At 34.0% G+C, this 17,912-nt stretch overlaps 1 protein-coding gene across 3 annotated transcripts in view; it reads right to left on the bottom strand.

Annotated features, from left to right (window-relative positions):
• Positions 1 to 228: 228 nt before the first annotated feature.
• The window catches only part of FUT8 (fucosyltransferase 8 (alpha (1,6) fucosyltransferase)), a 66,565-nt gene continuing 48,881 nt past the window's right edge, over positions 229 to 17,912 (bottom strand). For all 3 annotated transcript variants that reach the window (XM_009895633.1, XM_009895632.1, XM_009895631.1), the window contains exons 6-9: positions 14,149 to 14,395; positions 12,748 to 12,924; positions 5,603 to 5,753; positions 229 to 1,187 (exon numbers count right to left, since the gene is read on the bottom strand). In XM_009895633.1, coding sequence (XP_009893935.1) covers positions 870 to 1,187; positions 5,603 to 5,753; positions 12,748 to 12,924; positions 14,149 to 14,395 — 893 coding nt within the window. In that variant the 3' untranslated portion in view covers positions 229 to 869. The remainder of the gene's footprint in view (positions 1,188 to 5,602; positions 5,754 to 12,747; positions 12,925 to 14,148; positions 14,396 to 17,912) is intronic.

Consider the following 17,912-nt stretch of genomic DNA (forward strand, 5'->3'; position numbering starts at 1 on the left):
AAACCCACTGTCCACAGAACTGAGAAACACTGTGCCACAAGCAGTTCTTGTACTACATAATGGATGTTTAAAACTTCAATGAAACTCCAGCTACTTTTTCCTTTGTGGGTTTTGTGGTTTGTTTTGATTTTTTTTAATCAAAGGCAACATCCAGAAACATAATCAGTACTAAAGAATCCATTAACGTCATTGTTTTACAAAAGTTCCTAACAGACAGTGATTATTTTATTGTTGGATGTATCCTTTATTTTATTAATGATGAGAAGTAATCAATGGAATGCTAAAAAAAAAAAAACCCTTGTAAAGAAATCTAGTCTGAAATCTGAATCTGTTGTCTGAAGCAAGTTCAGTGGTCACGGTAACACCAGTTGAAGATTGACTCTTGCCCACTGTGAAATAGGCATGGCTCTTCTAAAAAGGTCACAAATTTTTCAAATATAGGCACCATGTTTTAAATTTTGCACATACAAAATATGTTCATGTCACTCAAATTACACAATGTGGCAGTGTTATAAGTCTAAACATTATTGTCAATTAATGGCAGAGAAAGAGCCCAAAGCTCATGTAAGACTAATGACTGGGACAAATCCTGAAAAGAGACAATAAGTATAAAACAGCAGTTTTCCTGTTGTATGTGGCTTTGTGTGTGCATGTGTGAGAGTGCATATAACAAAAAATGTTTAAGAGTAAGTTCAGGTAGTAGCCCATCCATTTGTTCTCAGCTTCTTATCCAGTTTCATTACTAAAGGCTTTGATTTTAACTGCATGTTAAAATGCATATTCAAATCCCATATAAACCATTAGTTAGTGTGTTGACTGGTTTGAACCAATCAAAATTGAGAATTACTGCCGAACGTCTTCTTTTTAATTTACTTGTCAGCCTCTGGGTATGTAGGGTACTTGACTGTTTCAATTTTCTCCTTAACTTTATAGGATGGGTACAGGCCTGTTCTTCCTATTTTTCTATTGATGCCTTTTGAATAACCATCCCAGTGGTTTCCAGCTACGCCGATTATATCTCCAGGTTCCATAGGAATCTCATCAGCAGTTCGTGGATGATGAGCATAAATAGCAATCTGGTTGTGGGCATTCTGTCCCCCAAAGTAGTAGATATCATCCAAAGAATGGAAATACGCTGAAGCATCTGGATGCAATGTCTGCATAATTTCATAGGCAACTCGACAAACCTTAGGAATTAAAAACAGAAGAGAAGTCATAAATATTGTCTGTGCAATATACCCCCGAAGTCAGCAACCAATGTGTAACAATTACATTTCACAAGAAGGTCAAGTTGTGGAATGTCCAGGTCAAAAAAAACCCCAACCACCAACCAAACAAAACCCCTGCATATTTACTAATGAGTAGTATATAATTTTGCAGCATTGTAGTTAATACCCTGATGATCAGACTAAGTAAATAAATAAATAGATGCATAATTAGAACAGTGTACTTTTCAGTAGAAACTGAAAACATCTATATGAACTCTAGACATCCTGCTTTTTAAAATTAGTGTGTAGCATATCAAATGTAAAAGCAAATTTGTTTCCTTTTCTACTACTAACAAAAACTCTATATTACTCCCATTTGAACCTTTAGAACTTGTATTTTCAAAATTTATTCTGCAATAATGGGGCTTTACATTTACTGTTCTAAAGCAAGCTCCAATTTTCACAATCAAGTAGGTTCCAGAAGTCCAAGGCTTTAAAATGCTGTTAATATTAGAACAGTGAGTGTTGGCAACTTGGAAGACAACTAAATGGAACTCAATTCCAGCAAGACAATAATGATGTCGGTGAGGAGAAAGATGCATTTTGAAGTATCATTGTATCGCATTTTATGAACGGAATTTTCTTCAGACTGGAAACAGAACCCCACATCAGAATCGTGTTGTATTCCTCAGTTGTCAGAAACACAAAAGGCTGCCACCATATTAAATAAAGTTCTTTTCAACAATGGGCTAGAAAGCTCGTCTCTGTCAGGTGTCTGATTTGGCCACTGTGACCTTTCTGACTTATAATCTACATTACCGGATCTTTCTCTGATTTTGCATAAGCTTGATAAACTAACAATACAGCAGACTTCTTCAATATGAAGAAGCATTTGACCTTTTTCATAATTTTCACTTTATGTAGATATAGTAAAGCTTTTCTTTTCTCCCGCTGAAGATACAGTAAATAGAACTTTGATCAGTCAAACTAGACATTTGTACTTTCCTGGCTTCTTTAAGAGAGGCATTTGCTCTAAAAATGTAATAGATTTCCTTTTATCCCTCTCCACCTGATCTTTGAAATAACTTTTCAGAAGTAGCTTTCAGAAGATCAGGCTGAAGTTAATTATTTCAAAGTACTTGTTATACCCTGCAATATAGAAACAAATTTGATTACCCGTACATTGGTAAGAGGTTATTTATTTTATAGCTTCTGTGATCATTTCTGATGTTTTGTTCTATGCATGTGCGTGCACCCCAGGAGGAGGATACACACTCTGCAAAAGATTTTAAATCTTTTTGGTAGAAATGCTATTTAGTAAGTGTCCTGCATACCTGACATAAAACATGCATCATCTCCTTTCAGCAGCTGTTTCCTTCGCAGCGCCAAACCTGGGTAACTAAATTGTTGAGGGCAGTAGGCAAAGAATCCACATGCATAATGACAGTCAAGGCCAGCCTCCCATTTTTTGTTCATAGATTCATTTGTTTTGCAGCCTAATATGCTTACGTGTACAATGCAAAATACTAGGACTAGTAAGTCCTGGAAGGATATGCAATTATGAAGAAAAACACATCAGGCAGAGGGAGCTACGATTTCATCTAAATGAAGACTGAAGAGATGGAAAAGCTCTTTGTTTTAATGTGCAATCTTAATTCTGCTCCTGTGTTATGATATGTAACTATCTTGTGGCTTTTCTAGAAAACTCAACTAATGTTACGTTGCTGAAACACGCCAAGGTAGGTTGTTTCCCTTGACTCCACATCACTTGATAGGCTTAATTTCTTTAGCAGCAGTATTTTAATGAAAATCTGTTCTTCAGCTTATACCAGTACCCATTTAGTTTTGGTAGCATAAATAAGAATAAATATAAGCAACTTCCTAAGGCACCTGATCCTATTCACATATACTGTAATTTTCTTTTAATACCTCTGTAATAAAGTTTTGACTCTTTTTGGCAAGGAAAAGAAAACGGAAAAAAGTCAGCATACAATTGATTAACATGAAAGTCCAAAAATCACACTGGAAATAAGTTAGACTACATTCTTATTCTTACTTTGTCTTCATACAGATTGGACAAACGATGGTCATTAACAGCCTGATTTTGCTTATCTTCAATGCCAAAGTAACTACCAAACTGTTTATTTCATTGATGAAAGGACAGGGGTAGTAGTTCAAATGTTAGAGATCAGAGGATCAAATTTTAAACCCATAAAAGAGAAATATTTCTGAACAGTAGGAATACTTGCAACAGACCTTAGAAAAGCCCAATATATGAAAATACTGTAGAGATCCACATTGTTCCATGACCAGCAAAGTTGGTGCTAAATTATTTTTGAGGACTTTGAATTATTAAACCACAAGAAGTTGCCCAGAACAAATTAAGTAGATAGCTGGACCAAATTCATAGTCCCACCTATTGGGAGTAACAGTCTAATACAGGATTTCCTAGACCTGAATTTTCTGCAACGCTGGAAAACCAAGTATGTAATCCAGGAAACATGTCTATTTTCAAATGCCAGGAGATGCAGGATGAGACTGGAGCTCAAAGATACCATGGACCCCAAAGGTACCCTCAAAGGGAGTTGTACCAGATGACTTCCAGAGGTCTCCATCAACCTGTATCACTTTAACTATGTCACTGTATTTTAACACATACTCTTTTTTTGAAATTACTCCAATACTTAAAATTCAATTACAATACATTCCACCCAAGGCATTTATAACTATATTTAAAAATGTTTCTTCTGTGTTTATACCCAGTGTTTTATTTAAAGCAAACATCTACCAATTTTAACCCAGCTATCTGAATATAATAATAGCAGAAAACCTACAGATTTCTAATTAAGTTTTTATCCATGAGCACATAATTCTTCCTTCAGAATATGAACTGTCTCTACACCAATGCACGTGGGGCATTTAAGACATACAGCCCTAGGTCTTGGCTGATGATCACCTCTTTCACTGTGATATGCATTCAGTGGACATACTTCAGCTGAATCAAACATTCTTATAGAAGCGGATGGCTCCTCACAAGCTTTTCTTAGTGAGGATTTTTACTTAAGACTTTATTCATGTCTTGGTCTGAAGTAACCTGTATTAATAACCTTCTAAATACGCTATAAAATGTCATTTTCTTCACAGGGTTTGGTGAACAGTGAAAAAAGCACATCCACAAGGATGACTGAGAGATAAGAGGCTTTTCTATGCTTTTTCTGGTTTTGCTGTCTTCTTGTCATGGTAATGTTATTAAGCATTCTGACTGGCAAGGTCAATATATCACTGTATTGATCATATATTAGTATTAATACTATGCTTGTTACCTATCTAATTGTCATTACAGCGCAGAAGACAATTTACATTTGAGGCTTTGGAAGACATTTGTTTTTGAAATGAATTTTAACTTTCAGTTTTGCGTCCATTTCCATGTAATAGAATGTAATCATGTGTGATCACAATCTATCGCCATCTATAGTCGAACGCTTTCCTAACCAGGAGTGTCACCTAAGAGCAAATATGACAATAGGTAAAAAACATTCACTCTGATTTCAATCATATTTTGCCACACTTGCATTAGGTGGATCAGCATATCAGCCACAAAATACTGCTTTCTGGTCTTTTTTATTCTTTTTAAAAAAGCTTTTTAAAACAGCTTTTCATTATATATATATAAAACAATTATATAATACGATGTAGAAGAAGAAAATGCCAACAATCACAATTATATGATTCATTTTTCTAATGGACTCTAACTTGCTTCATCAAGTCACTCAAGAAAGGCAGCTCGTAGCATATATTATCTGCAACACGAAGACTCTATGGATTACAGTGGTCAGAATTCACACTTATTGCACTGCTGCTGGATTGCTAGAAATGTAATAGACTCTGAAGATAAATTAAATGCCTGCTTTCTTCATTCTTTTCCATTCCCACAATCAACTAAGGCAACAGCAGACATGTTTAAATTGTAGTAGAGTGCACTGGTCTGTAGAAATGGATGGACACAAGTTACATATTAACTTTATGCAAAATTATGAAGTGTAAAACATGTTTAAAATTATTTTTACTGATTTTAAATGCCTTAACTAAGCTGCATAGAAATGAATGGATACAAATTATACATTAACTTTATGGAAAACGAGGAACTCTTAAACATGTTTAATATTATTTCTTGCTTATTTCAAATGCCTTAATTAAGTCAGTAACTTCAACTGATGAGAAGTAATCAACCAGTGCTTACAGTCTTCTTAAATGTTCACACAGCATACCAAGCCTTTAATTCTTCCCTGAAATTTTCATGAGAAAGCACTGAGAATAAGATAACAGGAGCATGAAGAAAAATAAGATTTAGCACTGGTACATGTACTCTATATTGTATTTGTATAGCAATTTACCTGGGATGAAAATGTACAGACCAGGAAGTCTGCCTGAGACAAAAAGTGAATATCCAGAATAACACCTCTTAGGGAGTTTTCAGTGTATCGGTTATGAAGTCCTGCGGACCAGGATATGGAGTTATCACTGATAAATTCATAATTTGGATACCTGTGAAAATACAATACACTGTTAACAGCAAAGTCTTATTCTATTTTTTAATTTTTTTTTTTTTTTGAAGAAGCATCATCTTGGCTGCAAGATAAGATTGTTAATTTGTTTTAAGCGAGTCTCTGCTTTACAGGAAATAAATCATAATTTTGCTGAACACTAGAATGTTATTGCTGCCTCCAAGCACACCCTCTCCTTATGCAGAAAAAAGAAAATTAAATAAAATGACACTGTAAGTCTGTCTGAGATCTGACACTACAGAAGTGAAAAAATATTTGGAAGTATATGTCACATTCTGCTAATGCTACTGATTTTAGATGAAATATACTCAGGCCATTTTGCTTTCTCTACTACTAAATAGGATATGGGATTGTGTCTTTAATGGACTTTATTTTCTTTATTGCCATACTCTCTATTAGGTACTGATCACAAGACTGTGCAAGAATCTCAGTCACCTGTAAAAAGGACATATTAAATAATTTTTAATTTATTAGTTTTGATTCATTTAAGATGTCTTTCGCAGTTATTACGGCCACGTGGAGAGCAAATCTTTCAATTTCCTGGTCCAAAGGAAATAAAAGAAATGTAAAACTTCATGTAAATACACCTTTCTTGACATATCATAAACAAAATAGTAATATTTTAAATCAAAATATTTGTATTTGAAATATAAACCCTTGTTTCATATTATTTTAAAAACAACATTAGGAGTTTTTAACATGTAACAATGACTGACAGAAAAAAAACATTTTTAAAAATCTCAAAAAAGAATGGTCTTTCTCAAAACATCTGTACCCCTTCACTGGGTAACCGAAATCTGAAATAAGCAGCGAAAAGTAGCACAAATTAATTAAATTTTCAGACAACCTCCTACCAAAAATAAGAAAATTCCAGATAGATGTAGCAAAGATCATAATTACATTGCTGTTATACAATAATTATATTTCAATTATGAAGTGTAACTCATTTGACTAACCTGCCAACTACAAAATTTCAACTACAGGGCTAATTATAAAATAACTTAAACAAAATTTCTTTTTCAAATTTACAACTTCATAGCAATTATAAAGCAATATAAGATAGTAAGGCAGCTAATATGACATCTGGAAGAATTAGTCATACTGATTAAGAAAATCAGAATATGGTACAGGCCCTAATGCTGGAGCAACAATAACTTAGACTGGTAACTATATGCTTCAAAGCTTGACAATCCTCTGCTGAACATTGCTCAAAATAAGGTTTATCTTGGAAAGATACTGAAGTTAGCACACGCCTCTATACAATAACCTCTTGTAAGAAAATGCCTGATTTATTCCATTTTCATGTCAAACTTACGGGAAAACTGTTTTCAAAAGTGAAATGGGCAAATATAGCAGGCTTTTCCATCTAACATTCACTAGTCATGACTACCAAATCAGAAAATTTAACTCAAGTGCCAATCAAAAAGGCGTATGCAAAACTGACGCATTTGAAGAAGAACTTTAATTTATCTTCATAGTGATTTTAATGGAATTTTATTTTTCTCAAAAGAAGCACCTGCTCTAACAAAAAATAATATATGTGTGGTAAATTTCCCAGAGATAACATGACAAGTTTAAAGGGTCATCTCATCACGAATGTCAGAGGAATTTCATGTTACATTAAAAACAAGACAAAGCAAAACAAACAAGCAAACAAAACCCACAAAATTAAACAAACCAACAAGAAAAGGAAGAGAAGGTGGAAATATTATCCATTTAGAATAACTGACAAGATCTCTTCTGAGAAACTATAGAAGGATATGGATCAAGAAATAGTTTTTTCAAGATAAACTCTATCACAATGATAATTTTATTTCCTATCTTTTCATGTCTAACATTTTCTGTCAATATTTAACCAACTCAAAATACAGCAGATGACAACACAATATTTGTGATATATTCTATTTCTATTTCCATTGTGTGAATGATACTGGCGTGGACGTTTTTTAAGAAAAAAAAGTACAGACCAGATGGCAATATGTCATACTGTGAAAACTACCTGAGGAACAGAGATGGACATCAGTCTTATTTCAGTGACACAACTTTAAGGGGAGCAACGTGAAGAATGTTTATCATAAGACGGCATTTCTAGTGAACATAGTAAAGATATTTGCACATGTCTTTGCAAGTTCTTAGTATCAGGAATGCAGTTAAAATCAATGACTTCCTTCAGACTTCAAAAATCATAATCCACATGCTAAGTAGAGACAGAAGAACCTTTCTTGAAGAATTTGATTTCACACTAGCAAAAGATCAGTCTAATGATTTAACAAATGAAGTACACCAAAAAAAGTGTCATATTGAATCTGGTTAAAAGAATAAACAAAAAACCCAACCAGAATTATTCACACATCTTCTTATGCATACATTTAAATTTTTCTCCTTCCTCCCTTTATTGCGGAAAAAGTCTTTGAGATACTTTCAGATCCCGTCTTCAATTCCATTTTGTAAAGATGATCCGAATTCACCTAATCAACAGTTTCAGAACCTATTTCTTCAAACCAGTGATCCCAGCTTAGCATTTATCTGCTCTCATCTTTAAGATTTCAAAGAAGCATTTTCATGTTGTCCCACACACACAATGATATATTCATGCTTGGGAAAAGAGATTTCCTTTAAACACCCTAAAACATGAGCAAAATAGCAGCCATACTCCGTGTGACCAAAGAATCTTCAAGTCCACTGCCCCGTCTCCATCACAGGCTGAAAGCAGAGCATAAAGAAAAATACAGTAAAAGGCCAAGCCTACACTCTCTCAAGCTTCGTCGTCTGAGGGCCACTGACCTTCTGCGTAAGGGGAGGTTTAATTCTTCTTCCCACTCACTATAATGCTTTACATTCTATTTAAAGCTGTTCTTACCAAAATGACTACAAAGACTAAAGGAAATGAAACTTCCAAAGCTCTACAGTTAGCCGTTGCTTGCTTCTATTCCCTTTTCTGACTGTATTTATATTATGATTACTGTAATACTTACATTGTAAGCTTTTGGGGATTTTTTTTTTTTTCTTTTTAAGCAGAACTTGGGCACAATCCTATTACTATGATTCCTGAATGCTGTGGTAAATGAATAATACATAATAAGATGTCATACTCTTCCTGAGAGAAATCACTTAAACACAGGATTTTGTAGGATCTCTCCTAGCTTCCCAAAGATATTACCCAAACATTCTCTTCTTTATAACAGGAAAGGAGCAGACTGTGAAGATAAAACCAAAGAATGGAAACTGGCACAATAGTTTTCTTTGTATCAGACTAACCATATGCAGTATATCTCCTCCACATTTCTAAAAAATAATATCTAATTCTTGTAAAGCTACCTAATAGGTTCTTGAAACCTATGTACAGGCCAGGAAGGATTTTTTTTTTCCTAGGAAAAGATCAAAAGAAGTTATCAGAAGAAGGTAAGAAGAGAGAGTTTAAAATCTTTCCTTCCTGCACCTACCAGCCTCAGATAAGGATAGAAACCAAGCACAGTTATGAGACTATTTCAAGTTCTAATTGGTTTCAGAAGCTGAATAACTAGTTGTGTAACTACAGCTTATTGCTACAGTGTGCAGCAGGTGCAAACCAAGGTGAGTCCCAGGCTCCTGTTCTCAATTTGCTAGATTGGGGAAGCGTCCAGAACAGGCAATGCAAGTTTTCTTCCCTCTGAAAGAAGAGTGTGAGCATGTGTGTTAAGAGACAGAAAGAAATACTGTGTTTGTTCAGGTCTTGCTCTAAAAAGAATTGGGAAATATATGACCTGTTCATCAGACTCAAGAACTTTGAAGCACTACTGAATTCTATATATTAGGCATACTATGACTCGGGGGCGGGGATGGCTGCAACAGCTAAACTACAGATAGTATACAGGGAGAAAAGACATTAACTTGCTATTGTCAAAGCAAATAAACAGCAAAATAGGGTGGAAAAAAGCTTTCATAAGTGCTGAAAAAACCCTCATGAGGGAGGCAAATTATTGCAAAACATGAAAAAGCAAAATACAGATGACTTTACAGGTAAACATCCTGAAAGGAAGAATGCAATTTGTTGAATTTTAGTGCTCACACACATAAAAAAGAGATCTTAATAGATTCATATGTAAACCAGCAAGGTATTAAATATGGTTTCTTAAGAATTTATATGCGTGTTCAGCTGCATTATTTTGAATACTCCACCTTAAAGACATAAGATACTGTCAATAATATTACAGACTAGAAACACATATACAAGAAAATTCAAAATTTTCTATCAGAAAATACTAAGTCAGTCAAAGAACAAGCAATTTACACCATCCCTACCATATCACTTACCTAAGACAAATAGCATGAATCCTGCTTACCAGTAGTTGTCAAGTGCTTTAATCCCATAATCATTACAGCTGTTGAACTCTCAACCACGCTCCTCTCTAATCATGTTGTTCCATATCATCCTAATTCTGAAAATATCTCACTTCTTTCTTTCTTTTGGAAAACAAAAGAAACAAAAACACTCTACAAACTGATAGTACTGACTCCACTGTCTTTACTACTGTACTTGCAGTTGACAGACACCTGACTGCAAGGGAAGTTTCTGAAATTTATGTCAAAACATTTCTGTATTCATGACTCTGAGTAGTTAGAAATACTTCTCTTCATAGAAACAACATGCCTATTCATGTGAATGTTGGCTAAATTTTCATTATTTAAATGCCAACATTGTTTGACAGCCAATCACTCTCATGTAAAGAGAGATATATTATCTAGCACTTACTAATATTAGTGCACCCAACAATGAATGCAACATAAGCTACCACAGTATGATATGACAACTGTTTCTCTCAATGTGACTAGAACTTTTTTGTAAACTAATTTGTAGCTTTCTTCACAAGAAGAGGAAGAAAAGGTTCCTTATTCCCCAAACCTGACCTTAACCTGCCCTTCAGACGCCCTTAAATGCTGACGAACCAAATGCATTCTGCCTTCTATGAAATCACAGGAGGTTTCAAATGCTTTCTACTCAATTGCAAGCAACAGTAGGGTGCAAGCAACTCAGGAAATTATGTTTCAGTGTAAAATCTGAAAACAGTAATGCATAAAAAAATCTTCACTACTTACAGATTCTATGGCTTTTATTAAGAAAACGTACAAAACGAATGTTGTACCAATGAGCTGTATTTTATCATACTTCAATAAAAGTGTGATTCGTAATGGACTTTGTCACAGTAACTGCAATGCTTAATAAAATTCAGTATTGTTTTACTAAGCAAGTCATAATTCTACTATGAGTTTTTGTTGCTACTGAAAACTTGGGAAGATATGTTTACATAGGTAGTGCATCTCATTGTTATTCGCAAAGGTAAAGTATACTGTGCTTAGGATTCAAAGTTGAACATAGATAAAGAAAAAATGCATAACTAAGATTGCTACAGTAATATTGAATTCTGTTATGTTACAAGCTGTAATTAAAGTTATTTAGGACAATGTAATGAATTAAATATTATAACCTCAATTTGTATTACCTGTCTTTTCATTGTTCAGATTTGCACTTTAAATGTTATATTATCATAATTGTTTCTGCTACTGTACTTGTCTCTACATATATAAAAATGGAAGGATTAGATTGCCATCATCTGGAATTGTATAAATTCATTTAGTTTTTTCAAAACTCCATAATTTAAACAGCAGCCCTTTATAGATATGAAAGAAAAATAAAAATAGCGCAATTGAAATACACAGGTTTGCAATGCTGTAGAAAATTCCTTTGCTACAAAATAGTATTTTCTGCTTACCTTGTATATGCAAAAGAAAATTTGTAATCCAGTATGTTACCTTACATATATTTCCAAGCATGTCTACCAAGAACAAAAGAGTTCAAGAATTTGCCATTGTTGAGTCACCTTGATTTTAAAAAGTGTTAATTTCCTTACTTAAATGAAAAAATAAGTATTCTGCTGCTCAAGGGAGATAAAATTTTCGAAACAGAAATAGGTGCCACTCAGTAGACAGATAAACAAATAATACTCAGAAGGAAAACATGCGAATTTGGACTCTAACAAATACACTTAAATTGTATGTATCTGAAATACTTATCCAAGTTTCCAGAGTCATGGCAATAAGGATTTGTGAAACTGTTTATATCACATAAACACCATAACCCAAGAAAGATAAAGTTAAATATGGAACATTATTCTTCCATATGCATCTTCTACTAAACAGAAGGTTTTGTCATCTCAGTGACACCTTGCAAAACATGCAACTTAACAATGAGTTTTTAGAGGAAAATACAGGACATGTTAGGAGTAAATGCATCCATACTGTGCATTTCCAAGTTTGAAGAGTTATATTTTCTACGACAGGCTGGGATATGCTATAGCTAGGGTAGGTTGCTACACCCACCTTCTGGACAGCTAGAGGACAAAGAGCAAAAACAGGACAGAGGAAATATTACAGATAAAGAATCCCATATATATTTGAGGACAAACATTAAGATTACTCAACATGTAGGGTGAAAGTCTTCTAAGTTGCCAATAAAGAAATCTTTCTGAAAGAGTCATCAGAAGCTTTTCAACCAACTTCCAAAAATTTCTCTGGCAGAAACAGAAAGGCGTTGTTTGAACAGATGAAGCTTCTTAATATATTAACTAGTTTTATAATATTTCTGAATAGCTTCTTTTTAATATGTATGTTCTATTAGAGTTTGGTGTATTTATTATTTATATTTTTATTTCCCTTTTATACCATTGGGTTGTTTTTAAATAGTCGAAGGTATCTTACTCCACTCTTGTAGATTTTTAACATTACACTTTGAAAAGTATACTTGGGGGAAAAAAAAAAAAAATCAACCAAAAAAGAGAACTTCTGAGAGAAAAATCAAAATCACTGGAAGCTGAAATCCAATCTTAACAGTTTCAATGATAAAAAAATAATGATACTAAGATTTGTGCACACAACAGCCAGAAATTGTAAAGCTAACCAGAAGGAACAAACTGTAATGTGAACGTAATTCATCTTACTTGGATTTTGCTTCTTGCAACAATGAAGGGTCATCTGTAGCCAAATACACTCTTTTTTTGTCAACACGCATTCTGCGAGCAAGAAGTTCAAACCGCTCTTCAACATGTACCATATATTCCTCAATGGGATGAAATGCTGCCTCTGTTCCTACTTTGTCTGTCCTTCGGACGTGAACACTGGAAAAACGCAGAAACTAGGAATTCAATTTATAAATACAATACATACTTTAGCAACTGAAATTTTAACTTTAAGTTTCATGTCTGTGCTTTTAGAATGCATGTTAAATTGAATACCTACATAAACCCAGGAAGAATTAAAACACATTGATGTCCATCAAGACATACTGACAACATGAAGCTGTCAGTCTGTTCTTGAAAGCAATATAATAATCTTGCAAGGCGGGCAAAGGCTAGCTGAAAGAAAAGAATGAAGGAGGTTTAATTATGGCACACAAGGTATTCCTTTTGTGCAAGAGGTTAAGTTATCCAGTGCAGTTAGATAATGCTTAATCAATACAGTTCAAAAGCAAAATAGGAATATTTGCATCATGGGTGTATTGGGACACCAAGTGCAATGCAGGGTTTGAATGAAGGCAATTAAAAATGCATCTTCCACATCTGCTTGAAATCTAACAAATCCTCAGATCCAGCAGTGGTAAAGCGGCCTACCTACTCAATCATCAAAAGCCAACTAACATTTGGACAGAACTATTGTGTACTCCTACAAAATGAAAGAATAAGGATTGAACAAAAATTCTGGCAAAGGGAGCAATATTTGCAGACTCTAGTACAGCAGCAGCAACATTTTCCATGTTACTGCTGCTCTTTATTGCCCATAGATGTTTTCCTTCCTTCTCCCCATATCTTCCCATACAGACCTTTCCAATTCATCGTTACTGCTAAGAAACAACAATAGTGAAAACATCAGCAGGAAAGGGAAAGGCACATACCATGTTCAGGTGCAGCCAACAATAAAACTAGTTGTGGATTGTGGCATGTAAAATGTAGGCTTAGACTTTTTTCCTCAAATGTAAAGGCTATAGGCACTTGAAAAGAAGACCCAGACAGAAAAGTGTCTGGAATACAAGCTGTAAGGCAATTACATGAATGAAATTCTATATTACATTTCTAGATAAGAAAGGACACATAAGCAAACCCTCTATTGAGCCACCTTTTATATGTCTGTCCAACTACAGGTGGACAAGTATGCTGAAGAAGTAGTTGTAATCCACTTGTACTACGCACAGTTAAAAAATAATAGCTTCATCTAGAAAGCACCCTCTCTCCCCACAAAATGCTTGAGGCTCTTCGATAACCATCATAAAACAATTTGTCATAAACAGGAATCACTATATACACATATTAAAGCACAGACAGTGAAAAAGAAAACTAAATACCCACCCGATCACTGGATGTTTGAAACCAAGTTTCCTTGTGGCTTCTTCTATTTCTTTTTCTAACCAAGGCTGTGGACGAATCAAGTATTTCACAAACTGCGAGACCCACCACACTGCAGGATCCCCATGTACACGAATTAGCCTATCAGCCAGGTCTTCAGGGACAGCCAACGGTAAATAAGGTGGCCGTGGATGTAAGCTGTCAACAATGGGAAGTTCCACCACCTGAACATCCTTATCATTAGCCTCACCTGTTTTAAAATACATACTTGGATGAGTCAAGCAGTTTACTTTATTAATAAGCTTTACCATTGGCAAGTAACATCTCAAAGATATCAGCTAAACTGTAGCTTCAACTTAAAAAAGACTACCTAACCCTTGCTCTATTTTTTCAAAATAGCGTTAAAAAAGTTAATAAAAATCATAGCTGTAGGCTAGATTTATGTAAGAACTATCTGACAATCCACTCCAGTAGAACAAGATTGAATTTCCTTGAATTTTTAGCAGCTGGTAGTTAATAAAATATAAAAAGTGTTCCTGTTTATATATTCATACCTTTTTATATACAACTACACCATTATTGTGTGCCAAGGCCTACTTGGACAGACTCATTATCTAAAAATGCTTAAAATTCAGTTACTTGTTTAAAAAATAAACAAAGAAATATTTTAAGGCCTAAGAAATTGTTAAAAAAATAGCTATACAGCTCTGCTGCTCTTTTGAATACATTTTATTGCTGTAAATCTCAGCATTTCAGACATCATTAGGACCACTGAATTAGCTACTCTAACGACACAAGGGGGAAAAGGACGGAGAGAGAGACAATTCCTGTCTTGAAGAACTTGAACTATGAAGATAAGTAGCAAATTAAATAGATTAAGGAAAAGAGCCAAGCACTATCAAGCATGTGATAGTGCTAAGAATTTGTTATCTCTTAAATATCAACTAAAGTGGAACGTACAGATGTTTTAGATGGGACTTTCATTCAAGGCTCAATAGCCACTAAACATTTTTTAAGAGTTTTTACAAATCACACAAACGTGTCTACATAATTGATAACTCAAAGCTATATTCATATACTGAAATAAATTGTAATACATGACAACATAATACAAAGCATTACATTTTTGAAACACTGAACATGTCAGGTAAGATTTCTAGTGTGCTCCTCTCCTCCAAAAGAATATTTTCATTGCCTGCAGTGTTTATTGGCAAAGACGGCTACTTCTCCATTTAGAGCTCACCAGCAGGAAAGAAAACTGTTTTAAATATAAGCAAACCAAACTCATATAACTGTTGATGATCAAGTAAACCTAATGGTTGGAAAAAAAAATCAACTCAGAGCAAGGATAACAAGTCTTATTTTAAGAACAGTTAGAAATCCCTAAGGCTAGAACACTTTTGCATGCATTAAAAATCATTTCAGTATATTTGTCTCAATCCTAGAAATATGACAATTGCATGATTAAGTCATACATTGCCAGAATGCCACATTAACATCAGTGAGCCTACTGAAACTAGTCAAAATTCAGCAGTAACTCTCTGAGATATGGTAATTTAAACAAGGAATGTTTGTTATGATCACATAGATTTTCTATTAATTTTTAATAGATTTGGAAGATCTATCTTCATAGGCATACCTATACGTTAATATTTCATCACTGCACTGTATAAGACCACTATAAAGGCATCTTTTAGAGAATTTCCCATAGACTATGTACTGCTGGTACGGGTGATACTTTTTAATTCAAGAGGCCAATTCATTTTGTACCTTATATTATATCACACTTACAGAAAAAGATTTAGTAAAAGTTCATAAATTTAGTAAAAATACTGAGCATTTAAGTTTTCTTATTATAAGATGGATAATATTTTATCAGTACATCTTCAGAAAGCTGCAATAAGGAAAAGCAGCCCGAAGTCAAGGAAGTGCTAAATCTGGTACAGATGTGAAGTATTAATCAGAATTCTAGACAAGAAATGTTTAACTTGGCAATGGTGTGAAAGAACACTTGAGGTTCCATCCTTTTTACCCTTTACCCCTCAACTGAGAGTGGGGGAAGGAACAGGGTGGCAAAGGAAGCAATAGCAATCTTACCCAAGAGAAGTAAGAAAAGACTCCAATCCTAAATTAGAGAAGGAAATTCGCTACAATTCTTTTGAGGAGAAAAAGCAGAGATGCTAGAGTGCATACAAAAAGGTGAATTTTTATTAAGTATAATGTCACTGAGAAGTTTTTAAACATCATTCTATCATTGAAAAAATATGCTGTTGTGTAAAGAGAGCCATTTGGAAAGTCTTGGTATTGATAAAGCTGATTGAGCAACCTGACATTCTGTTTGGCATACTGACCCTGAAAAGCACTCAATACATTGTTCCACACTATTCAAAGGATAAGAGTGTGCTTCTAAAAATTTCCATGTCTTAAGGTTTTGAAGAAAATGAGATTTGCCAGCAATAACTAGGAAAGGTCTCAGCATAAAGCAAACTAGATCAAAATATGCCAAAATCACAAGAACGCAAAAGCAGATGTGAAAAAAACCCCCAGATTTCAGCTTTCAACTGTATGTGATATATTGTTTGAATAGTAATGAAGTTGCAAAAGATTTGCTGCAAATAAAAATCAGAAACAATCAAAATGTATTTCATTAAGGCAAAACAAACAATGCGGTTGTGCAAAATTAACTACTCGATCAAGTGTTAATGAGTGCACTTTGAGATACAGAAAACTACTCTTTGAGACAGAACTGGAAATATCATATGGTTATTTTGCAGAGAAGATTAAGAGTTCCTTAGTTTGTAAAACTATACAATAGGACACCCAGCAAGGGAACTGTAACTGTAAGTATGGGTAACAAATGGAAAGTCATAAAACGAAATATTCACAAATAGAGATCAAATAATTTGTTGTTATTGTGATCAGAAATTTTGAAATAGTCACAGAAGCCTCTCATGCCTCAGAACTTTTGCCAGTTACTAACTGTTGACAAAATAATTCTGACATACAGTGTTGTGTTGAAACAGTGTGTGTAATTATTTTTTTTTTAATTTAAAAATTCAAACTGTTAATATGGTCATCACTATTTTCAATGTTCTATTTTGTTACCAGTTTACATAAAACTAGAAGTGGGCAAAGTGCATAAGTCTACTTAATCCAAACATACAAACTTCTGATAAAGCACCACCATTTGACATGATTGATTAGAACATCCGTGTAATCAAACACTTCGATGTGTAACAATTCTAACAAGTTTTTTGACAACTTTCCAGTTTTTATTACCTTTATTATCATTCTGAACAACGAAGAAAAATCTTCCCATTATTCTTCACTCACTTTAAAAAGTATGAGATTGTAGATGCAGTAAAAAGAAAACTTACAGCAATTGTTTGCTTTTGTCCTGGACAAAAACAGTGAAGAGTAACTCTTTAGTAACCTGAAGGAGTTAATAACTCTCTGCAACAGCCATATAGGCAAGTGACAGCTTTGTTATCCTACTAATTACTATTTTTTTTTCCAGTGTTCGTTGAAAGATTCCTTATAGGCAATGATCTTTTCCTGTTTTCAACAGACATAGCTTAAAAAAGCTTTCATGTTAATTTTGGATGGCAGGATATTGTTTTTGTTTACTCAGAAATAAGTTGCAATCAAAGTCAATGATATGTAGATAACCAAAACTCAGACAGATTGATAGACAAGCATATACATTACAAAAACATTAAGTCACACTCTTGATTGATATGAATTGTAGCTGTTCAATTGAAGATAAT

This window comes from Charadrius vociferus, unplaced genomic scaffold (genome assembly GCF_000708025.1).
Source record: "Charadrius vociferus isolate BGI_N301 unplaced genomic scaffold, ASM70802v2 scaffold111, whole genome shotgun sequence".
Taxonomy (NCBI): Eukaryota; Metazoa; Chordata; class Aves; order Charadriiformes; family Charadriidae; genus Charadrius; species Charadrius vociferus.